The 25,815-nt window shown below is 39.0% G+C and overlaps 1 protein-coding gene across 3 annotated transcripts; it reads right to left on the reverse strand.

The window, feature by feature from the left end:
* Positions 1-3,264: 3,264 nt before the first annotated feature.
* Positions 3,265-25,815, reverse strand: pfdn4 (prefoldin subunit 4). Of its 3 annotated transcripts, none has more exons than XM_043710216.1 (4): positions 25,657-25,815; positions 7,687-7,794; positions 6,066-6,206; positions 3,265-3,740 (listed from the first exon to the last, which is right to left on the reverse strand). In XM_043710216.1, the coding sequence occupies exons 1-4, from the start codon at positions 25,798-25,800 to the stop codon at positions 3,609-3,611; spliced, it is 525 nt and encodes a 174-aa protein (XP_043566151.1). In that variant the 5' UTR covers positions 25,801-25,815; the 3' UTR covers positions 3,265-3,608. The 3 variants fall into 3 exon arrangements, with proteins under 3 accessions (XP_043566151.1, XP_043566154.1, XP_043566152.1); XM_043710219.1 differs by lacking the exon at positions 25,657-25,815 and adding an exon at positions 25,463-25,569; XM_043710217.1 differs by lacking the exon at positions 25,657-25,815 and adding an exon at positions 24,982-25,134.

Raw genomic sequence — 25,815 nt, forward strand, 5'->3', positions numbered from 1 at the left:
TTTTGTGTTGTCTGCAAAAATTTTGAAATTGTCCCTTGCAAGCCAAGATTTAGATAATTTATATACATCAGGAAAGGCAAGGGTCCCAATACAAAGCCTGGGGAACTCTCCAGCAAACTTTCATCCAGCCTAAAAAATACATCTTAATCATTATTGTGTCTGCATTCCTGAAGAATGACTTATGCCCGAAATGTCGATTCTCCTGCTCTTCGGATGCTGCCTGGCCTGCTGTGTTTTTCCAGCACCACACTTCTCTTTCCTGTCACTCAGACAATATTATATCCATGTTCCTAGTGTCCATTTTATTCTATGACATATAACTTTCTTCACAAGTGTGTTGTCTACCATTATGTCAAACACCTTTTGGAAGTCCATCAAGTCTTTCCCTCAGCATATAACTCCAGCAAAACAGACACAATGTTCCCATAAATTCATGTTGGCACTTCTTAATAATTCCACACATTTCCAGGCAACAAGAAGTTTTATCCCAATTAATCATTTCTATAAATTTCCAGATAATCACAGTAAAACTGACTGATCTGTTATTACTGGAACTGTTTGTACAAGCATGTTAAGTTTACAATTTTCCAGCCCTCCAGCATCACACCTCAATCTAGGGATGATTGAAAGATTATTGTCAATGCTTCCACAACTTTCAGTGTCACTTCCTTTGATTCCCTTGGATGCATCTTGTGTTGTCCTGATGCTGATCAACATTGAGTACCAACAGCTTATTCGATAATCCTCGTCAATTTTAAATGCTTCGAGTAATCGAGTTTCCTTCTTTGTCACCATGGTCTGGGCAGATTTCCAGCATCTCTAATATTTTACTTTTGTAATTTGTTTAAGCTGTATCCTTGTGTAGTTAAAGTTTGCCCTTCTGATATTGAATGAGACTGATGATCCAGAATTTTGAATTTAAGAGCAATCTTATGATGATTCACTTATTCACGTGTTTTGTCAGAAGGCAGGTCCTTGTCATTGCAATTTAAGTTGCTCATCATTAAGTGAAGATGAGCACTATTTCCTTAAAATATACTTCCAATATATTAAATTTCCAATATATTAAATTTAAATTTATTAAAAAAACAATATTCCAAATACACATAAGGTGTATTGAAATGCTATTAATTTCCTTGTTGAAACATATCCCTTCTAATTATTTAGAATAGAGAGTTTCTTCCTTCTCATGTCTATAGCATAGTCAGTGTCAGCTGTGTCCATTCTCAATTGAAGACTTTAAACTTGAGCTCAGTGCAGCTTTCCGCTCTCACTTGATTAACTCCAAGTACTCCTTACCTATGAGGCTATACTAGCTCCTTTCCTATTCATATTTGTTAAAAACTCTAAACCCCTGCAGATTCATTTTTTTGCTTTCTGGCGTTAATAATGATTCTGCTACTCTTTGTACCCATGAATCTTATACTGCAAGAAGAGCCTCCAATTCAAATATTTTGTTTTCTTCAATGCGGTTCTTAGGGCAAATTGAGTGACTCATTAATTGACTCTCATGAATTTAAAAGGATCCCAAGCACTGATCAAAGCGATGTAGGTGCATTTTCCCAAAATCTATTACAACATTTATCCCTTATTGCGCACCAACAAGAAGATTCACCTAGAATCAATCTAATTTTTCAGACAGATCTTGTTCTGCATAGAATAAGTGGCTACAACCCATTAGTTACTTTTGAAATGTTAAATGCTGAGGTCCTGACTATATTAAAATATGCTGTCAATAACTTGTTACATGAGCTTTATTGTAAGCATATCACTATGATCCAGGTTTAAAACAGATTTCGTACAACTTGTTTGCTGGTGTACATTATGTCTTCAATAAAGCCAATGATTTATTTTTTTCTTTTTGAAAACCTACAGCCTCAACCTGTACATTGAAGATTCATGTATTTCATCCAAACATATGTCTCTTCCTGCACCCCATTAAAACTTATACATTAAAAACCTTCCTAAGAGAATGGATAATTTGTCTGCATTAAATTGCATTTAATTTCAAACAATTAGTCTGAACCCTTGAAGTCTGTTGCTATCCTCATTGTGTTTATGGCATTGCAGACTGTTCCATTTGCATCCTTTGAAATTACACCTCATGTATCCAAATGCAGTCATCAATATAACAAAAGGAACAGTAATCCCACGGCAACCCAAGCAGTCATCCATGTATATATGTGGTAAAAGATCTGCCAATCCACAATACGCCCACAAAAGCAAAATTGGCCAAACTGTACCAAAAACACCCCGAATTCCTAAGCAGGCTCACAAGCCAAATCAGACAGCCCACACAGACAATACACTTTAAGCTCGCTAACAATGACAGAGCACCACAAATATCTCAAAGCCTCAAGGGCAGTTTCACAACCCAGCAATACCAAAGCCACACAAACAGCAGGTCAGATAGAAAGACACCAGCAAGAACATTGCTCTGAGAACAGGGTAATGGAAACACCTCACCACTTCAGAGGAGACATTAACACCTACCTGTGAAGAGGAATGGAACCATCGATACTGTCAGGATGTTGCATTGTGCGAAGGAACAGGACATTCATCCAAAACTGTTTTCTAATTAGCATCCTTGTAACTAGATTACTCCATTTCCAGATACATTGTAGTTTCCTCATTTCTTAATCAAACATATTGTGCAGCGTTATTATAAAACTGGTCTCATCCTCGGCTCTGGGAAGAGAAATTCTGATCTACCTGTACAGACCGTCAGTTCTGTGTCCCCCTAGTCATTTTCTCTTCCAGTGATATTGCTTGCAATAAACTGCTTGTCAATTTCAGTTCAAGCTGTGTTTTGTGATCTCTAACCTTTTGGGCAAATTTCTCCGACAATATATTTCCAGTTTTAAAAATAACCAACCATTCGACACTATTCTGTTTTTTTTATGTAATATGCAAAATGTCACTTCCCTTTTAATCTCTGGGTTTCAATTTTTCTAATAAGGCCTGAAAGTGCAGTTACCTATGAAAGCAGCATTTATTTATACATAGAGTGTTAGTCGCGAATGATCCTGGACTAACAGCCTTGTAAAATGAAAGAGAACCAAACAACATTTTTAATTTGACTAATTGTGCAATTCCACACACACGTCCATATACTGCCCCTTAAAATGCTAACTGATTATTTAGCAATATTGGAGATTTCAACAGTAAAAGAAAATCTCTAGTTCCAAGGAATATAAGATATAAAATTTAAATTTGACAAGGACATTAAACCTTTTGCATTGTAGAAATGTTAAAGCCAGTGTATTTGCGCAAGCTTAATTATTTTATTGAGTAGGTGGATTATGCAAGTCACATTGGGACAGTCACATTATTTATTTGAATGCGAAAGCTTAATTTAAATCCCTAATTAGGAAATCATTTTAACAGCTGATTATTTTACAGAAAATTCAAAAATCAGAATGTAGATCCACTGTAACAAATAAATAACAAATTCAAGCAGGTATAAAATAATGTTTTCATCAAAGAAATGGAGTTGCAGGCCAAAAATTTTAAAATTCCATTCAAAAACATGAACAAAGTGATGACTTTTTTTTTGCAAAAGTTAAATCATTTAATCGAGTGAAACGTGACAGGTGAAAAAAAACAGGTTAGTTGTCTTCAGCTTCAAGATTAATGTTGTTTCCAAATTTTGCATAGAGCTGGACTTTGAGATCTGATAACACCTGTTGAATTGTCTCCACGCGGGTCTGCAAAGCCTGGATCTCATCTTGGAAACTTTGCTGAAACATAAAGTTTAAAGTCTTGTCAAGATACAAACAATCAAGAAAATTAAAATGAGCATTAATTTAAAAATTATATTAATTGATTTGGGCCATAAAACTTGAGATTATTTTAAATGCTTAAATAAAGCCATGGATTGGCTGAACTTGTAGCTTAGTTTTACAAGAGCTAATAGAGAATGGGTGGCCTACCAGGAAGTTATTGCAGTTATCAAGTCTGGAATGAAGGACATTAATAAGGGTTTCAGTAACAGATGGGCTGGGGTAGATACAAAGATTGGCACAAGAATTATGAGTGACTGTGTATGGGATTAGAAACTTAACTCTGGGTCAAACAGGATCACAACGTTACAGTCTGTGTCATGTGGACACAGCGGCCCAGGGAAGGAAATAGGGCTGGCAGTAACGTACAATTATGTGGTAGGAGTGTCTAACTGGAGGGAGGATGATGTAGCTAATCCAGTGCCTAAGTGACAAAGAGAATGCAGATGATTGTGGAATGATGGACAATAGCAATACAGAAGTCCAGTTGGGTACTGTTAGCTTACGTGATTATGAATACCATGTCTTTGGATGATGCCACTAAGGAGCAGTATGTGTACGAGGAGGGGTTTAGGTCAAGGATTGATCTTTGGTGACTCGAAAGAAATTTATTCAAAGAAAAGATTTTGCTAGAAATGCTTTTACCATAATTGAATAGGCATGAATGAAAGGAAGCCAGCACAAAATACAACTGAACTGAAGAATGGTGCGGTCAACCATACATAAGGTGGCATAAAGGGTACAGGAGCAAAGAGTGTACAGCAGTGCAGAATGGAACTTCAACATGGTCACAAAGTGAGGATTTACAAAACTGACTGAATGGATAGCTTATCTTGTTGATGATGAACACATCTCTGATCTTTACACTTTCTGCTTGAGGTGATTGTTAATCAGACAAGAGGTTTAAGAAAATAGCTGGTATTAAAGAACATGAGGAACCCCCAAAGGAACTTGTAGTGGCAGAAGTGGGCAATTTTGGCAGAGGTGATCAAGGTTGTGTAGAATTTATGTCAGTCCACTCTGGTATTGCAGATTATGCAGAATCCAGTAACCTATTTCACACATGCATCATTTTCACCATGTTTTCTTCCTCCAATTCCCATCAATTCAATATCAAGATATGGAGGTAATAGAAATGGTTTGTTTTGCTAAGATTACAAAAATAAGGAAACCACCTTCCCCAAATCATAAATATTACTGAAGAAGTTTTCAGAGAGAAGATTGCCTATCTAAATTTCATGTGTGAGCAAAAGAAAACAGAATTAACTGCTCTGTAAAGTTGCCTACATTGCATAGGCAAAAATGAGGACTGCAGATGCTGGAGATCACAATTTAGTTTAGAGTGGTGATGGAAAAGCACAGCAGGTCAGGCAGCATCTGAGAAGCAGGAAAGTCGACACTTCCTGCTTCGGGCTTTTGCCCGAAGTGTCGATTTTCCTGCTTCTCGGATGCTGCCTGACCTGCTGTGCTTTTCCATCACCACTCTAATCTAGACCCTGCCCACATTACATGTCAGCACTGCATTAGTAAACTAGTTATTCCACATTACACAAAATGTTAGCTTAACAGCTACAAAGATATTTAGAGCACTTTTTAAAAAACATACATTAGTCCATTCCACATCATTACGTTCTGCCCCATTTCTAATCTTGCCTTGCAGAAGGCTTATTTTGTACAAAAGACAAGTTGACTGTCTGGTGCAAACCCAAGAGTGTGCTGTTTTGTCAGAAAAATGGTGAATTCAAACCTTTTTTTTTCTGGTACAATTGGAAACAAAAGATTCCATGGTGCTATGGAATGCTTCAGGCCAATTTATCTACTTTAATTAATACCAATAGACAAAAGATACTTAAGTGGTCATTCATCTCATTGTTGTATGTTTTCCCACGTAACAGTAGCTGATAGATTATAAATTAAGTAATTATATAGGAATCATGTGAAAAGTTTGGGAAAATTATAATACAAATCCTTCTTAATTTTTGCCTAAACACACAATTCAAATTAAACAACTTGGCAGCACCACCACTTGTTATATTGAAGACATTTGAATTTTTTTTATATATGGCAACTCAAAATTAACAGGAAATACTTGACAATTTTGAAATAAGTAACGTGGCTCTACAACTTTAACTGTGTGATAGTAAGGTCTCAGCTACAGCAATCTTACAAAGTATTGATTCACACTAACGACATGTAGTAGAAGACTAACCAGTCTAAGTGCAATTACTCATTGGTAAATTGAAACATTAGAAGCAAGCATCAGACAGCCAAGACATTTATTACCTTTGCAGCTTCTAGCATCTCCTGTGTCTCATCCTGGGAATGGCTAATAAAAACCTCTCCAATTTGGTAAGGCACCAGCATTGTATCGTCATCAAGCATCATTATATCATCACAGGCATCTTCTAGATTCTGTAACTGTTTCTAAGTTGAATCACACAAGAAAAGATCAGTGGCATTGAACAAATAAACCATTTATAACTACACACAATGAAGTACAGGGCAATCTTGATTATCCAAACGACACGGGCGGGGAGTATTTTGCTCAGAAAATAGAATGTTCGGATAACTCAATCTACCCAAGCATCGGGACCTTGAGATCTTGTTTAGATAATCCAAAATTCAGATAATCGAGGTTGTACTGTATTTATCTGTTTGCTCTAACTGCTAAACTTAAAAGGAAAATTTTCAGAGTAGTTTTGTTGCATTCATCTGTGGCTTGGTGGAACATAAGATTCTTCAAAATCTTAAAATAGGATTCACAAAGTAAGTAAAGGTTATTTTTTGTGAGTCCTTACATGATTAATTCCACTGCAGATGAGCATACTATTAAAGCACCCAGTAAGATAGGTTACTCAAATGAGTGGTTGTTTATTTCTAGAATGTCTACTTGAAGCTAGAAAGTTGAAAATCACTGCATTTAAGTTCATGTAAATACAACTTCACTGTCATGCCATCAAGATAACCATCTAGTTTCACATTCACGTACTGTTCAATTTTGCCATTGCTTAAACATGTTTGCAACTGTATTCCTCATATGTTTACTTTTGTTATCTCCAAACTTGACTATTGTAATCTACATCTAGCTTCCCATCTTCTATCCTCGTTAAATTGAAGGTCATCCAAGACTGCAGTCTTGTCCTAACTTCTACCAAATCATGGACCATCACTTTTTTGCTCACTGATCTCAACTGGCTCCCAGTTAAGCAATGGCTCAGCTTTAAGATTAGATTAGATTCCCTATAATGTGGAAACAGGCCAAGCGGTCCAACAAGTCCACACCGACCCTCCGAAGAATAACCCACCAAGTCCCATTTCTCTAATGCACCTAACACTTTGGGCACCCAGAGGAAACCCATGCAGATACGGGGAGAATGTGCAAACTCCATACAGACAGTCACCTGAGGCTGGAATCGAACCTGGGACCCTGGTGCTGTGAGGCAGCAGTGCTAACCACTGAGCCACCGTGCCACCCCCAAATTTAATTCTTCTACAGCCCTCCTTCTCCCAATCTCTGCAACTCTGAGATACTTATACTGCTCTAATGCTGACCTCTCACACATCCCTAATTTTAAATTGCTCTATCTCAGCCGTATCCCTCTCGTCTCAACCTTTCGTTCCATCTTCAAGATCTTAAATACTACTTCTTTGTCAGTACCTTTTGGCCACCTTACATATTTATTTATTTTGTGGACCAATTTGATAAAACTCCTCTGAAGATCTTTTGGACAATATACTATATTAAAGGCACTACATGAAAACAACTTGCTCTTCTTGTGATAAACTACTCACAGCTAATCTGTTTGAGGACAACCCTCAACCCAGTACATTTATACAGCTTTTAACATACCTAAATAACAAATTCTCCACAAACCATATTCATTGTACAATACTCTGTATTTACCTTTTTCAGTTCTATTTCCTCTTTAAGCTCTATAAGCCTGTTATTATTTCTTGCAAACTTATTAATTTTCTGTTGGTCTTCAAAAGTAACATTAACATCTTCTACTGCCTGTAAAACAAATACAATTTATCGTAAAAATAAACACATTTTTCATGTATTTATGTACATACAAACTGATCCCAAATTTAAAATAATCAGAGATCTAAACCACACTATGTATTGTTTTCTCAGTAACAGTTTTCCCAAAACGTCGATTTCCTTGCTCCTCGGATGCTGCCTGACCCGCACCACTCTAATCTAGACTCTGGTTTCCAGCATCTGCAGTCCTCACTTTTGCCTCTCAGTAACATCTGTCAAGTAGAATCGCAAAGCATATAAATAAATGGATAGATGTAATGTATATTAACAGCAAAGTGCTTGATTCCTTCTCTTTATATTTTATAAAACTATGCAAAGTAAACACTACACTCAATGAAACCATTTCACTAAAACTTTCTTTAATTATTGGAAATATGCAATTTCAACAGCTGCAAACTAACATGTTTGTGTATCATAGAGAAATGGATTCTGTTGTGCACAGAGGAATGTCCAACAACTCACAATAGACAAAGTGAGTCACTCTAGTGGAAAGTGGAAATTGACAGGTAACCAAGAGTCCCTTGATTTTGTAGACAGACTGTTGCTCTGCACCAAGCACAGCTTTGAAGACAAGACCAAGTGTAGCATATTATATTGCAAATACAATTGAACTTTTCTTGATCGTTGATTATTTCAGATAAGAGAATGATGCTTGCAAGCTACACAATGACAGAATGTTTCATGCAAGATTTTATCCTGCAGAATGGCTTTGAAGAAAGCAGATAATTACGAGCGTAGATAATGGAAATTCCACTGATTCAAGTTGATTTCTCTGTGAATGAGTCAGTAAGTTGGCTTTCTGAATGTAAAGTATACAATTAAATCGAAAACTTAGTAAATCATTTGCAAAACTACAGAACTATGTACAAAAAGTTAGCTACTGCAAATGGAAAACATTAAATTAAAGACAGAAAATCGGAAAAATAAATCACAGCTGTATTGGTTTACAAACTAACATTCTTACAAGTGCAGAAACGTCAATACTTCTCAGTCAGGAATTGAGTGATAAGGTTCTGCACACTAAATCACCAACAAGAGCTTACACATTATTGATCTAGGACCTGGAAATGAAAAATGACATTCTGATTTTGAAATTCATGAAACTGCCTACATTATACCCGGTAACCTGCTTCATTAACTGCAACAGTGCCACTGTGCCATACTTCCCTTCTCCCCAGCCACACACCCAAGAAAAACCATATGTCACACACAAGCAGTCAGATATAGTTACAAAATGTACCCTCGTTATAAACTGGCAATAGCATTACAGCTCTGGCATAGTCCCTTTAAGAACATCCACCCTGCTTAAAGTTTTAAAATAAAACACAATGAATATGATTTCTGAAAGATTATTGACTTGTATGCCTACTGTAAATAGTGGAGCAGTTATATATTCCAAGTGAGAGAAAACTTGAAGTTGCAAATCAATATACAGAATTGCCAACTGTCAGTACGTACTGACAACAATAATTCAGTTTCATATCTGTCATGTCTCAGTTCTGAAGAACAATCATACTTGACACAAACCATGGACTCTGTTTCTCTCTTCATACATGCTGCCAGACCTGCTGTGGTTCTCCAGCATTCTCTGTGCTTCTTTCAATTTCCAGCATCCACAGGATTTTGCCTTTATTCTAACAATAAGCCACCAGCCAATAATCCTACTTTGAGTTCAAACAGTACAGAGCCATCCAGCTTCTCTCGACTCTTCACTGAATCTCTCACAGAGATTCTATGTAGTTGAGGTGCCAAGTGCTCTCCTCACATGCAGTCCGCTTCATTCTCTATGTGTACCTTTAAAATCCACTTCAGCAACCTCCAAAATTACACTAAGTGATCAATAGAAAACTGTACAAGAAGCCCATTTCTGTTGCTGGGTATAACTGAATAGCATCACTTGGAACCATTAATTTCATTAATACCAAAAATCAAAAAGTGAGGATCAAAATTAGAGGATTCCATCACAGCATATAGCAACAACTGCCACAAGTGATTTACCACCATTGCTATATCTTATCTCTATTTATACTGATTTTAGGTTTTGATTTTAGAACTAAGATCATCTCTTACTAAAAAAAATTGTTGGTGCAAGGCACTTTGTGCTCAGTTAGACTTGTTTCTGTACTCTTCAGCTCAAAAGATATTTTACCCAAAGTGTCCAGAAGTAAGAGTTGATAAAAGCAAACAGAGGACATTGGGTAAACTGGCACTTGGTGAATGACAGGACGAATACTGGATCTCCTTACCTCATGAGATGCAATGCTTGAGTAAAAGGGTTTAATTGAGACAGGTTACACATTAGGATGGGTGAATGTAATGTCAAATCAGGTACAGGAGAGAAATAAGTAAAGATTGAAATGAGAAAAAAAATAGAAAAAAGTAATAAGGTAAAATATGGTGTGTACAAGTCACTATCTGGCTCTCCACACTTCTAATTGCAGACTTCCTGCCAAAGAGATTGTTTGGCAATCAGCAGAAATTATCAAATTGTTAAAAATGATACTTTCCAATTAATTTACTTTGCGTGGCAAAGTACAAATACAGCATCTTAATTCACACATGGTGAAGGTCAATGTAAAATGCCATTTTTTGAGTGGAATGATAGAATTTACACATGCCAATTGCACAGTTTGTGATGATTCACAACTCCTCCCATTATGTGCTGACAAATTTGGTGATTAATAATGGTGAAAGATGACATCGACAGTGCTATCAAGAAGCACTTGCTTAAAGTCTTAGTTGAAGTATGGAAAAAGAGCTGAATTGCAGGAGGTGGGAGTGACTGCCCTTCACACAAAGGCTCCATCAAGGAACCCTAACAAAACTGGAATTGTAGAGATCTACAGCAGAGAAAAAGGCTCTTCGGTGCTTCATGTCTGCACTGGTTAAAAACAACCACTGAACTATTCTAATCCCATTTTCCAGCATTTGGCTGACAGCATTGCATCGCAAATACACAATGAAATGCTTCTTAAATGTTGAGCATTTTTGCCTCTACCACCTTGCCAGACATTGAAGCCCAGATTCCCATCATCCTCTGGGTGAATCATGTTTTTCCACATCCTCTCTAAACCTCCTGCTCCTTAGCTTAAATCTATGCTCTTGGTTATTGATCTGTCCACCAGCTGAAACAGGTTCCTTCCTGTCGATCCTATCTATGTCCCTCATAAGTCTATACATCGTAAACATGTTCCCACCCCTCCTTTCCGCAGTCTCTTTTGCTCCAATCTATCCAGTCTCTCTTAACTAAAACTCTCCAGCCCAGGCAACAAGCCAATGAGATTTAGGGAGAAAATTCTTTTGACTGGAGTCACACCTGGCACAAAGGAAGATAGCTGTGGCTGTTGGAAGGAGGTTAGTCATCTCAGCTCCAGGACATTTCTGCAGGAGTTCATCAGTGTAATGTCTCAAGCCAACCATATTCAGCTGTTTCTTCAATGGCAATCCATTTATCATAAGGTCAGAGGTGGGGACTGTTGTTGATGATTGCATCAGCACCATGCACAACTTTTCAGATACTGAAGCAGTCCAAATGCAGCCAGTCCTGGATGATATCTTGGTTTGTGCTGACAAATGGAAAATAGCACTTATGGCCACTTAAGTGATCATTTTCAACAGGAGAAAAAAAACTAAATATCACCCACTGATATTCAACGGCATTCCCATCACTGAATTTTCCACCATCAACATCCTGGGAGTAACCATTAAGCAGAAACTGAACTAGCCGTATAAATATTCTGGTTACAAGTCCAAGTCAGAGGCTAGGAATCCTGTAGTGACTAATTCACCTCCTGACTCCCCAAAGCCAATCCACCAAAAAGAAGCCACAAGTCGATGTGTGATGAAATATTCCCATTTTCCTTGATAAATATAGCTCAATAAACACTCAAGAAGCTTGAGATCATCCACAACAAAACAGCCCATGTGACTGCCAGTATTATGAGGTCCGCCTGGTGGACCTCACAGAATATGATTTCCCTGATTGGGAATGTGGTCCGATCAGGGAGCCTTGGCTGACACGGATAAACAGGAGTGTCAGACATCCTGCTCATTCAGCGCCAGCTTTGAAGGAGCTGGATCAGTGTCAAAGACTCTCAACATGGAAATAAAGGGTGGTGTGGTGATGGGTTGAACCTGTGTGAAGTTATTTTAGGCATAACATCCACAACAGTTACTCCTTCCATCACTAACGTTCAGTAGCAGCATGGAGTATCAGCTACAAGATATATTGCAGAAATTCACCAAGGTCCTTTAGGCAGCACTTTCCAATTCCACAATCACTTCCAGCTAAAAAGACAAGGGAAACAGATACATGAGAATACCAACAACTGCAAGTTCCCCTCCAAGATATTCACCTTTCTAATGAGGAAATAAATTTCTCTTTCTTCAGTGTCACTGGATCTGATGGCAGAGGGTCTACCTTAACCAAATGAACTGCAGTGGTTCAAGAATGCAACTCACAATTAGCTTCTCAAGGGCATCGGGATCGGCAATAAACACTGGCTAAGCTAGTGATGTCCACATACCATTATCGAATCAAAAAATCATGATTTTTCATGCAATGATATTTTTCAAACAAATTTCCGATAAACATTATCTTGTAAGCACCCAGTATGTCAGCTCTCCTGTCTAAATATATTACCAACTTGCTGCTTATCCATCTATATCCACAGAGAAAATTGAGCTGACTGTGCTCTTTAGCAGTTGGCATTATGAAATTTCCTGCTTAAAATTCAACCTCACAAACACATTCAGTCATAAAAGAGAAAAACTTTAATAGTGCAGATTGCCCTCTGACATTTAATATCTTATACTTTTGTGAGGATGAATGATTTTTCACAGCTGGTGCTTCATTTTAGTATCTCATAATTTGGTTTTACAGTCCTTTCAAAAACTCCCCTTCCATCATGTACACAAAGGTGCCACTAATATTTTATGATCCCCACATAGGAAAAAAAAATCTCTGCCTGTTGGTAATGATTGGGAGAAAAGGTTACCAATTATTTTGAAAACCAGATGTCAAATGGAGACAAGAACTTTGATAAAAACCCATATTTTACAGATTCAAACCCAATGATTGGTTGGAAGTTGACAATTTTGCATGGATCTTGATGTGAAAAAGTGAAAAGCTTTGGAAACGTTGCCCACTCTTTAGCAATATCTGATTATGACCCCGTGGTTATTAACAGACTAACCTGCCATGAGGTTATTGCCAGGGAGAATGATAGAGTCGGTAAGTAGGCAATGGAATTTGAAGTGGGGACCATCGCAACAGCTTCACTTGTCCAATATTTATTTGGATAAATTTCTGCTTACTCAGTACATAACATCATATAAACAGTCTCATAATTTAGCAACAGTGGAGGAGCTGAGAGTGAAAGGGGTTGTGGACAAAACTAATTAACACTATGCTTTCAAATGGTGTCAGCCAGAGGCAACATACAGATATGAAGTAGGAGAAGACCAAAGAAAGATCTTGGATAACAGTGCAGAAGCAGGAAAAGAAGGAATTTCAAACCATTATCTGGATACAATTAGATGTAATTAAGAATGGAATTGGATGAAATAAGACAGAACAGAGGTAAGATTAATATCCTTGATAACCCGACAGCATTTGATTCAGTGTGGCATTAACCAGTCCAAACAAAATTAAGGTCAACGGAAATGAGGGGAAAAACTCTCCACCGGCTGGAGACATACTTAGCATGATGGAAGATTATTGTGGTTAATGCCGGCAAATCATTTCAATGCTGGGAAACCACTAAAGGAGTTCCTCAGGGTAGCATCCTAGGGCCAAATATTTCAGCTCTTTCATCAAGCATATTCCTTCCACTATTATTACAGAAATGGAGACTTTCAATGATGTACAGAATGTATAACTTTAAAGTGAATTTGTATTTTGTGTGTTAAAGAGGGCGAGACATTGTTTACTTCCACGTTTGAGTGCGCTTGTGGATTGTTGCCAAAAGGTCTAGAGGTCTGTCTGTTTACATGTATTTTAAGTGAGGCTTTAATGCCTTGTAGTGAACAGTTCAGTGCACTGAAAAGGTTAGAGAAAACCAAACACGGTTGCATAGCAAAAAGAGTCCAATGAGATACAGGGTAAGGGTTTAAGGAACTTGCAGTTACTCTGAAGTTAAAGTCATAGTGAGATTAGTTTGCAATTTATTTTAGGTACCTTGGGAGAAATACTAGCTGAAGGCAAAAAACATCTTGTAGCTACACGGAAACAGTAGTGCAGCCTGAGTCTGAGCAATGAGTCTTAGTAAGAGGTGGTGGGGATTTTTATGAGGTTTGCATGTTTGTAAGAAAATCACTAATATAAAAAGGAATAAAACAAATCTGAATTATTTTCTGTATTTGGAACAAAATCCTTCAAACCTGTTTTTTTGTCAGTATAATATAATCATGCTTTTGTTGTTTAAGAAACATCTTAGTCTGTGTTAAACATAAAGTGACAGCCACTTGTAAATATGTTCAGTAACTGACCTCCACAATTAAAAAAAAATTTGGATGTAAAAAACTAGGTTTCATTCTGGTGTTAAAGTAGAGATTTGAGATGTCCCAGGGAATCCCTTATGGGCTCAGACCTGTAAAGCCTTTCTCTTGGTTCGTCCCAGAGATCGTACTCTTTGGAAGTCTGGAATAAAAAACCTTTTTACAGACAGATTAGTTTAATTTTAGTCACCTCCCTTATTTATCAATAGCATCACTGTGACAAGGTAACACTGATACCTATAAGCTAAACTAGCTAGGTTCTAATAACCTAGGAGAGTGGGGTAACAGCTCTTCAAGTGCCCCAGCAGGCTACTCCGATGTACTGATACAAAGTGGCTTCCTTTATACAAAAGTTTACAAAAACGTTGCGTTTTCTTAATTAGACAAATAACAGTGAAAGACAATAAATCGTAAGGAAAAAAAGTTAATTGACAGGTCTGTGTACACTTGACTAATCACTTCTACAGGCCCTAAGCCATTCATCAGGTGGGAAAACATACCCAGCTGAGTTAGGCTCCTGCTAGCAAGACAAACTCCTATCATAAATGCATACCAGTCTGAGCTAATTGGAGAGTTCATAAGGTAACCTTGCACAGCTCACGTGTCAGATACAATTGTTTTACAAAATGTCTTCTTAGCAACTTTTGACAATTAAATTAGGCTAGAATCTCTTCAATGTTAGGCCCAGGATAATTTCCAAGCTAGCAGCAGACTCCTGCTTTTTAAGCACTGAATCATTCTGTACCTGAGGCTGAGATACCACTGCAAGGTTGCATTTAAACTGATTCTTTAGTCTTTGAATTTAACATGCTTTCTTTTCAGGGTTGTGATTCAAATTCAAATAAGACACAAGATCTGATCAGTTAGGATTGACAGTGGGGCAGTCTGTAAGGTCTGTAGAGTGGTCTGCAAGAACACAAGTTAAAGCTTCATCAATATTACCCTTCACAGAGTTTGTATTTAATAACCGGTAATGGCTACTCAATATCATCATAAAATCCCAAAATGCAATTAAATTCAATCCATTGCAGGTAAGCACTAAGAGTTAATTTTCTACTGACTTCAGCAGTCTCAGCACTAAAATGGTCTGGTCTCTCTCTCTCTCATGTCCTTTTGAACTCTCAAGGCAGGGTCTTGTAACAGCAAAGATGTTTTTCTCTCTGTGTCTGCTCCACTTGCAAGGGGTAATAAGAATCCATTATAAAGGACAGGATCTGACCATCAATTAATGGTTTTTATAGTACCCAAGTTTCATTTCAGGGTCAGAATCAAACACTGTCATTGATTTCACAAGGGAATGGCCGTGAATGTTATCACATTGGATTCACCGATGTTAAGGCAAATGTTCTTAATTGCCTCACTTGGTGAGCACAGATGTCCCTATCTTCTACATTCCTTGAGCGCTCCCCTTTTTCTGAGCCTTCCTGCCTGTCTATTTTCTAGTGTGCAGCAAATGTGTTCTATAATTCAGCATTACATTTTAGTCTAAATGTTTAAAGGCAAGGTTTAAGGCTATAAACGTTCCTCACTAGGATTTGACGTACATAGTATTAATATGAGTTACGATCTTATGGCAAGTAGCACTCACACTACACACACTTTCCTGAAGAAGGGCTTATGCCCAAAACGTCGATTCTCCTGTTCCCTGGATGCTGCCTGACCTGCTGCGCTTTTCCAGCAACACATCTCCGGCTCACACTACAAGTGCCAGGCAATGACCATCACAAACAAGAGAGATCCAACCACCCCTCCTCGACATTCAACAGCATTACTATTTCCGAATCTCTCCCCCATCAACATCCTGAGAAGTCACCATTGAGAATTGGAACCAACCATATATTTAAAAAAGCTATGGCTATAAGTACAGGTCAAAAGCTGAAAGATTAGCAGCAGATAACAAACCAGAAGGCACAAGTGTCAGGAGCATGATAGAATCCTTTCCACTGCCAGATGGCTCAACAATACAAGGGGCTCAATATCATCCAGTATAAAGATGCCAGCTTGTTTGGGACCCAATCCACAATCGATGCTGTGTTAGTATTATGCATCATATACAAAATTCTCTGAATCAACTCACCCAGTCTCATTTGACAGTCCCTCTAAAACCACAACTTCTACTAACTGGAAGAGCAAAGGCAGCAGACATATGGGACACCAGCAGATGCATGCTTTCCCACATTCACACAATTTGACTTGGAACTATATTGCCATAAATTCACCACAACTGGATAAAACTGCAGAGACTCCTTTCCCACAAGCTATGCCTTTCGTTACATTGTGACTGTTAACTAAGGTAGAAGCCCATGGAATTGAGGGCACACTTGTGACATGGCTGGGAAATGAGTTGAGTGGAAGGTGACTTAAATTGAGAATAATGGGTACGATGAGTGGTGTCCCATGCGGGTGTGTGTTAGGGCCTCAAATATTCACATTATTCATTAATGACTTAGATAATGGTTTGGATAGTTATTCATCCAAATTTGCCAATGACACAAAATTCGGTAGCAATGCAGACATTGTAGATGTTTACATGAAATTACAAAGAGATACTGATAAACTGGTGAATGGGTAAAACTGTGGCAGATAAAGTTCGCTGTAATTAAGTGTGAGTTTATCTATTTTTGCACTGAAAAAGGAAAGATTATCGTACCTTCTTGATGGCACGTTAAAAACAGCGGGTCCAGAAAGACTTGTGGCTTCGGATGCATAGATTTTTAACATACCACAAACAGGTGCAGAAAATAATCAAGATAACTAATGGAATGCAGGGCCTTTATAACCTGAAAACTGGGGCACAAGGGTGTAGAACTTATGCTGCATCTATGTAAAACCCTCATTAGACTCACCTGGAGTACTGTGAGCAAATCTGGGCCGGACAATTTAAGAAGGATATACAGTAAATCCTCTGTATTCGTGAAATCACGAATTGCAAATTCACTTATCCGTGTCAAAAAATGGGACAAATATCAAGATCCACTGGCAAACTCACGTATCCATGATTTTTAACATACTTTTAAACAAGCTTCACACTCCCAAATTCTATCATTTGTGGGCTTTCTCCAAAATGGAACCCTCGCAGATATGGAGGACTGATTGTATTCGCCTTAGAGGGAGCACAACATAGGATGACAAGAATGATACCTGGACTTCAGGGGTGAAGTTACAAGGAGAGATCAAACCAATTAGGCCTGCTTTCCCTAGAACTACAAAGGTTAAAGAATGATCTGATCAAAGTCTTCAAGATATTTAAGACTGAGAGATAGGTTCTTGAGTATCAAGGGGAATAAGGGTTACAAGGAGAAAGTGGAAGAATAGGGTTGATAAGATTGTCAGCCATGATTGAATGGCAGTGCACTCGATGGGCTGAATGGCCTCATTTCTGCTCCTATGTCTTATGGTCTTACATTAACAAGAAAAGCTAAGTAGAGAAACTATTTTCACTGGTTGAAGATTCTAGAACTGAGGAGCATAGTGTAAAAATTAGTGCCAGAATGTTAGGAAGCGCCTCCACAAACAAAAAGGTGGAACCTGTTTGGAACGCTTTCACAAATAGCAGTAGATGCTAGATTAGTTGTTTATTTTAAATATGGGATAGACACATTTTTGTTAAGCAAAGGTATTAAGGGCTATGGGCTAAAGGCATGAAGATCACATGAAGGGTGGCACAACCACAAGAAGCTGAATGGCTTACTGCTGTTACGGTGACTGCACTGGCTCAAAGCAGCTCATCACCATCTTCTCACAGGAAGTTAGGACTGGACAAGTAATGGCCCTGGCAGCAATGCTCATGTCTCCTGAAAAAGGTAAAAATAATCTCCCAGTCAGCTGGATGACAGTGGAGAAGCATTGGAGAAGGTCAATGAAGTCAAGCATGTCAAAACTGCAGGCCAATGAGGAAGGACAAAGGGACTGAATGACAAGGAGTCATTGTCATAGCCACAATGTAGGAAGCAATTTGTGACCATACTGAGACCCATTTAATTGCATGGCAGGAATGAAATTTCAAAAGGGGTTCAAACATTGAGTTCTGAGAAAGATGTGATTTAATTTGGGAGGTGAATACACTCCTGGCCCTAGTCCATCCACATTAACACAACGGTCAAGAAACCACAACAAAGACTCTACTTCCTCAGGAGGCTAAGGAAATTCAGCATGTCTGCAAGGACTCTTATCAATCTTTACAGATGTACTATGGAAAGCATCCTATCCAGATGCATTACAGCTTGGTATGACAACTGCTCTTCCGAAGACCACGAGAAACTACAGAGAGTCGTAAACGTAGACCAGTCCATCACGCAAACCAGCAATCCAGCAATCCATTGACTCCATCTATACTTCTTATTGCCTCAGGACAGCAAGCAACATAATCAATTATCTCTTCCACCCTCTTCCATTGGGCAGAGTATAAAAACGTTTGAATACACGTATGAACAGATTCAAGAACAGCTTCTTCCCCACTCTTATCAAAGTTTTGAATGGATCTCTCAAATGTTAATTCTGATCTCTCTCTTTCTACCTTCTCTGCAGCTGTAACATTGTTTTCTATATTCTGTTCTGCTACCTTGATACACTTTGTATGGTGAAATCTACCTGTGTAGCACACACAACATTTTTCACTGTATCTCGTACATGTGACAATAAATCAAACTCATTCAAGGACTTTGAACAGAAGGTAGGTTATCAATGGAATAATAAGATATTGGGGTCAAAGTTGGTGACAAGATGTTTTAAGGAGAGGAACATTTCAAGAGGAGGGAACATCACTTGAAGGAAAAAAGGCTAGTTTACAATACTGGGGGCCAGGATGGAAGTTAAAAACCAGTCATTTTGTGGTAACTGGATTGATGTTGCAGGGAACTGATCACATGGACAAAATGAACTCAGTGAGGGTACTGGGGAGATAAGAGAGAACAGCATAGAAGAGCATTCACCGTGGGGGTGGAGTGGGGAGTGGAAAGATATTAAAGGAATTTTAGCCAGGTGAACTCGTGGAACGGAGGTTTGCAGGAGAGGCACTAAGATTGAGACAATTCAAAGTTGTCCATGAGCTCCTGGCATTTGTCATTAGAGTTGAGAGTGGAGGGAACAGACAGAAACATTTGAGACACAATTTGTGCAGGGAAATTTATCTGAGGGATTGTCTGCATTGAGGGTGATCATGGAATACGGAATAGGTTCAGCAGACGTCAACAGAACTTGATAGCATTTAAAATAGTTTATTCAGATCCGAATCTGAACAGATTCATTGCTCATCATTAAGAATTGAAAGATAATAAAGAAGCAATGAATTAAATGCAATGATTATGGCTCGCTATACAATATCACAATTGTGAAAAAATGATGTACCTTATTTAGATTACATAATATAAAAGTATACAAAGGAGGAGGAATAGACCATTCGATCCCTTGAGGCAGCCCAAATATTTAACAATATCAGGATTAATTTGATTTGATTATCCACATTCCCACTTACCTCAGATAACCTTCTTCACACTCCTGAGTAAGGATCTCTCTGGTTCTGCCTTAAAAATAATCAATGACCCTCCTTCAATTACCCTTTCAAGGGCAGAGTTCCAAAAACCCTCCAAGAAAAATGATTCACCTCAACTTTAACCTAAAAAAGGCAGGAAGCAGAGGGTAATAGTGGAAGGATGCTTGTTGGATTGGACGCCTGTGACTAGTGCAGTGCCTTAGGGTCAGTGTTCGGCCCATTACTGTTTATTATCTATATTAATGATTTGGATGAGAATGTACAAGGCATGATTACTAAATTTGCTGATGACACTAAAGAAGGCGGTATCATGGACAATTTCTCAGAAATTGCAGCAGGATCTTGATCAGCTGGGGAAGTGGGCCGTAAAATGGCAAATGGAGTTTAATATAGATAAGTGAGAAATCTTGCATTTTACAGAGGGTGGTACGCATATGGAATGACCTGCCAGCAGAAGTCGTTGAGACAAATACATTAACAACATTTAAAAAGCATGTATAGGAAAAGATTAGAAGGATATGAGCCAAGTGCAACGAAATGGGATTAGCATGGATGGACATTTTGGTTTACATGGATCAGTTTGCACCAAAGGGCCCCTCTCCATGCTGTAGAACTCTATGACTCTCTATTACACTCCTTATTCTTAAACGATGATTCTAGCTACGAACATACGAACAAGAGTAGGACTTTGCCACTAGATACTGGCATTTTAACATTCAGCTACTTATCCTAATATATGTTAAAGGTTAAGTGGACTGGCCACATAATTACTGCGGCCACAAGAACAGATGAAAGACTAGGAACTCTTCAGTGAGTAACTTGCCTTCTGACACCGCACAGTCTGTCTTCCATCTCCAAGGTGTAGGTCAAGAATGTGATAGAATATTCTTCACTTTTCTGGATAAGTAAATTGCCCGTAGTGTCAGTTGAAGCGGTAAATGTAGGGGAATGGGTCTGGGTGGGTTGCTCTTCGGAGGGCCGGTGTAGACTTGTTGGGCCGAAGGGCCTGTTTCCACACTGTAAGTAATCTAATCTAATCTATTTCCTAAATGAATAGAAAATTCAGAAGTCTGAAGTGCAAAGAGACTTGTAAGTTTGCTTCCAGGTTTCTCTCTAGGTAAACTTGCAAATTTAGTCAGTAGTTTGGAAGACAAATACAAGATAGCATTTATTTTGAGAGGACTTGGTTATAAAAGCAGGATGTACTTCTGAGGCTCTATAGGGCTCTATTCAGGCCACATTTGGAGTATTTTGTGCAGTTTTGGACCCCATATCTCAGGAAGGATGTACTGGCCCTGAGGTGTGTTCAGAAGAGGTTCACGAGAATGGTCCCAGAGGTGAAAAGCTTAACATATGAGGAACATTTGGAGGTTTACATTCGGTGGAGTTTAGGAGGATGAGAATCTAATTGAAACATTCAGAATACTGACTGGTTTGGACAGAGTAGATGTTGGGAAGATGTTTCCATTGGTTAAGAGAGACTAGGCCCTGAGTACATAGCCTAAGAGTAAAGGGAAGATTTTTTAGAACTGAGATAAGGAGTATATTTAAGATTGAGATAGATAGGTTCTTAAGTATCGAGGGAATCAAGGATTATGGGAAAAAGGTGAGAGAATGGGGTTGTAAAACTTATCAGCCATGATTGAATGGCAGACAGAATCAATGGCCTAATTTCTGTTCCAATGTCTTATGTCTTACTCAGCCTTTGAGCCTGCTCCACCATTCAATAAGATCATGGCTGATTTTAAACTCATCTTAACATTTGTGTGTATCCCCAATAATTTATCAGGGATGTCTAAAGAGACACAAACCTCAACTTTTTTTTTCCTCATTTCTATCTTAAATAAGCAATTTCTTTTAAAAACAATGACCTGGATTCTAGTTCTGGATTCTCCCAAAGGAGGAAACATTGTTTCCATTTCCACCTATTCAAGTCTCCTCAGGATCTTATATATTTCAATTAAGTCACCGGAGTATGGAGGCCGAATCTATGTAGCCTTTCTTCATAAGGGGCAATACCCTCATTCCAGGTATTAGAACAGTAAACCTTTCCTGATTGCTTCCAAAGCATTCACATCCTTCCAAAAGTACGGTGACCAGTACAGTACACAACACTCAAAATGCAATCTCATGAATACCCTCTATAACTGAAGCAATCTCATGAATACCCTCTATAACTGAATACTCTTGCGTTTAATTCCCCTCATAATAAAACATAACTTTCTATTAGCCTTCCTGAAGACTAATTCAACCTGCATACTCATCTTCTGTGATTCATGCACTTGGGCACTCAGATCTCTCTGCATCTCAGAGCACTGAAACTTCTCACCATTAAGATGACATGATTCGTTTGTATTATGTCTGCCAAAATAAACAATTTAACACATTATACTACATTTGCCAGATCTTTGCCGATTCACTTAAGCTAACTATATCCCATTGTAGGCTCAGATCCTTTTCACAATTCACTTTTGGGATTTGATTTATTTATTGCCACAATATCTTGTTACGAAATAGAATGAAAAGTCAGAGTTGTACAGCATGGAAACAGACCCTTCGGTCCAACCCACACATGACAACCAAATATTCAAAACTGATCTAGTTCTATTTGCCACCAATTAGCCCATATTCCTCTGAACCCTTCCTATTCTTGTACCCATCCAGATGCCTTTTCAATGTTGTAATTGCACCAGCCTCCATCACTTCCTCTGGCAACTCATTCTATATACACACCACCCTTTCCATGAAAAGGTTGCCCCGGAGGCCCTTTTTAAATCTTTCCCCTATCACCCTACATCTATGCCACTCATCGGCTCCATCTTAAATACAGAAAAATAAACCAAAACATCGAATATAAAAGGCAGAAAGACGGACAAATAAAGAAAAGGTATTTGGTTTTACGATCCATCTTGTTATGTGCTCTGCCATAGGTCATGGGCCTAGTGGCCAGGCATCACCCCTCCCTTTGCTGTGCCACTGCTGCTGGAATGATAGTTGTCCCTCTTCGGTGCCAACTCGCCTCCACTGACACCTTCACCACTACGAGTTCTTGATGGACCTTCCCAATGCAGACACCGTTGATGCTGCTGGGTACCACTAGCCCAAACTCAACTCCACCTCTGCCACGAATCCGCTAAGAGCCCACCTCGCCCTTGCAGCCACTGAGCTCAAACTCGCCTCTGCTGCCACCTCCACAAGTCTGCAATGCATGTAGATGCCGTCGAGAAACCAAACTCGCCTTCACCACAGCAGTGATGCGTTATCACTAGGAACATCTCGTCAGAAGACGCGGGAAACCCAAACTTGCCTCTGACACCATGACCATGCTGGGCTCACTCGCTGCCACCGATGGATGCTATCATCATGACAGAGTTCTTCCCAAGAGGTAAGTAAAATTAAAAAAGAAAGAAACACAAAGAAAGATGGAAAAAAGGAAAAGAAACACTAAGAGAAGCTAAGAGTGGATGAGCCCAGAGGTCAGAAGCCCTACTCTACAAATGACTGCCTTTCTTGCCTTTGTGTCAACAATAAATTTAGTTGTCATATCTTCAGTCCATTTGTCTAAATCATTAATATAAATTGTAAAACCAGTTGAGACCCCAGACCGGCACCTATGGTTCACCATTTGTGACATCCTGCTCACCTGAAAAAGACTCATTTATTGTTACTCTCTGCATTCTGTTAGCCAGCTAATCTTCTATCCATGCCATACGCTACCACCAACATCATGAGGTTTTACGTTTCCTAATAATATTTGATATGGCATCTTATTAAATGCCTTCTGGAAATCTAAGTACAATACATTCATCGGTTCCCCTTTATCAAGAGCTGTTACTTCAAATTAACCTGTACAGATGTAATTACATGCCTCTGAAGCAGGTATGACTTGAACCCAGGCCCCTGGCTGAGAGGTACAGATACTGCCACTAAGATATTTCTTCAAAGAACTCAAATAAGTTCTTTAAAACATGATTTCCCTTTGACAAAACCATGTTTGCTCTGCCTGATAACCTTGAATTTATCCGACGATAACAGATCTTTAATAAGAGCTTCTACGTTTCATTCCCACATGATTTTAAAAGCAAACCTCCTGTCATCCTTCTTTTCTTTCAGAAGAATCTCTAATCCATCCACAATTCTAAAGCGACCACTTCCACCCCTCCCCCGCAATTTCTGGAACCATTTTCTTTTTTTTTCTGAACTTTTTTTTCCAACTTCCTAAAGTTGAGAGTCCCGAAGTGAACATATTATGCCTGGCACGATTGAACCAATGTTTTGTAAAGGTTCATTATGCTTTCTTTCCTTTTGTACTCATGGAGAAAGTGAGGTCTGCAGATGCTGGAGATCAAAGTTGAAACTTTATTGCTGGAACAGCACAGCACCCGAAGTGAACATATTATGCCTGGCACGATTGAACCAATGTTTTGTAAAGGTTCATCATGCTTTCTTTGCTTTTGTACTCATGGCTCTACTTTGAAAACCCAGCATGCTATTTATTTATCAAACTACGTTTAACTAGCCTGCCACTTTCAACAATGAATGAATGAATGAATGATGATTTATTGTACCTTGTATAATGAAATACAGTTAAAAAAACAGCAAAAAGCATTAACTCTCACCACAATCCAGTGCCACTTGAATATTTTAAAAACAAAAAGATAAAACTGAAAGAAAGTTCATCTTCATTCCACTGCCTCAACCATAAGTCTTGAGCCGGCTGACCAACGACACCTGCACTGCTACTCCTCCACCGGACTCACAAACGTCGGTGTTGCTGTCATTTAATCACTAGGCCAACCTTGACGATGGGCCCAACCTTGCCCTGCAATCAGGAGCCCCCAGTACTGCTGATAATCAGCTGATCCCAGCGTAGCTGCCAGGCAAAAATAGAAGCATCTATTCCTTCAGGTCTCTGTGTTCCTGAAGGCCCTTTAGAATGTCATACTTTGGTCAACATTGTCTCTTCATTCTGCTAAAGTGCATCACTCCACAGTTTGAATTTCACCTGCAAGATTCTGAAGAAATTGAGAAACGGAGAATGGACTTCATAAGGCTTATGGTGCTGTGGTGAAGTTAAATACCATGTGGAGGTACATTTTACTTTTCTCCAATATCACTGCTTTCCATGGGCGAGTCTACCCTCAGATGATACCTCTGCAAATATTTACCTGGACTGGGAACTGGCACATGCATACCCTGCACCAGCTGGTGGGTTTCCTCAAGACAAATGGACTTGAACCCAAAACATTTGGGCTCAAAGGTTTAAGACAAACTCTTCTCTGTAAATGTGTTGACATTTGACAATAAACCTTGAGACGACCAGACAGATTACTTTATACACAAATCAGATAATATCTTCAAATGTATACACGTAACTTGCCCCAACACAAACGCAAAGGGACCCATTTGGGACTGGTGGCAGATACAGGGGATTCTCGCCAGTCCACTCACACACTCTCTATCACCTTCTTTCTTTTTTTTCATTTCTCTCTTTCCCTCTCTCTCTCTCTCTCACACACACACACACACACACACAGAGGTATGGTCTTTCTCTCTCACACACACTCACACACACATACTCCCACCCTCTCTTCCCTCTCTCACACACACATACTCCCACCCTCTCTTCCCTCTCTCACACACACTCACCGCTTTCTTCATGGTGGCTGCCATTTTTTTCCGGACTCTTCCACCCGCCCGTTCACAAATACAGATCCCGATCCCGATCCCGATCCCGACGCCTATGCAGCACACACTCCGCGCACCCACCCACCCTCAACAAAAAGGATTCTCTCGTAAAAATGACGGCGGCGCGAAAATTCTCGGAGAAATTCACCATTTACCCGGCTTAGGCAACGTGGTACCGTCCATTTAAAGGGATCGTCACTTTTAAAGGGCACGCTGTTGCACTCTGCCGATATAAAATTGGAGCAGTTCAAAGCTGCATCATAAAGGATAGAATAGTAAAGTAGAGCACAGCACAACATAGAACAGGGGCAAGA

Source organism: Chiloscyllium plagiosum, chromosome 20 (genome assembly GCF_004010195.1).
Source record: "Chiloscyllium plagiosum isolate BGI_BamShark_2017 chromosome 20, ASM401019v2, whole genome shotgun sequence".
Classification (NCBI taxonomy): domain Eukaryota; kingdom Metazoa; phylum Chordata; class Chondrichthyes; order Orectolobiformes; family Hemiscylliidae; genus Chiloscyllium; species Chiloscyllium plagiosum.

Excerpts from the sequence above, each read along its gene's own strand:
- pfdn4 (XM_043710216.1), bottom strand. The coding sequence starts at position 25,800 with ATGTTGTGCTGTGCTCTACTTTACTATTCTATCCTTTATGATGCAGCT. Across the intron at positions 7,795-25,656 it reads TACCACGTTGCCTAAGCCGG|GCAGTAGAAGATGTTAATGT; the intron begins GTAAATGGTGAA and ends TTTGTTTTACAG. Across the intron at positions 3,741-6,065 it reads AGATGCTAGAAGCTGCAAAG|CAAAGTTTCCAAGATGAGAT; the intron begins GTAATAAATGTC and ends TTTATGTTTCAG.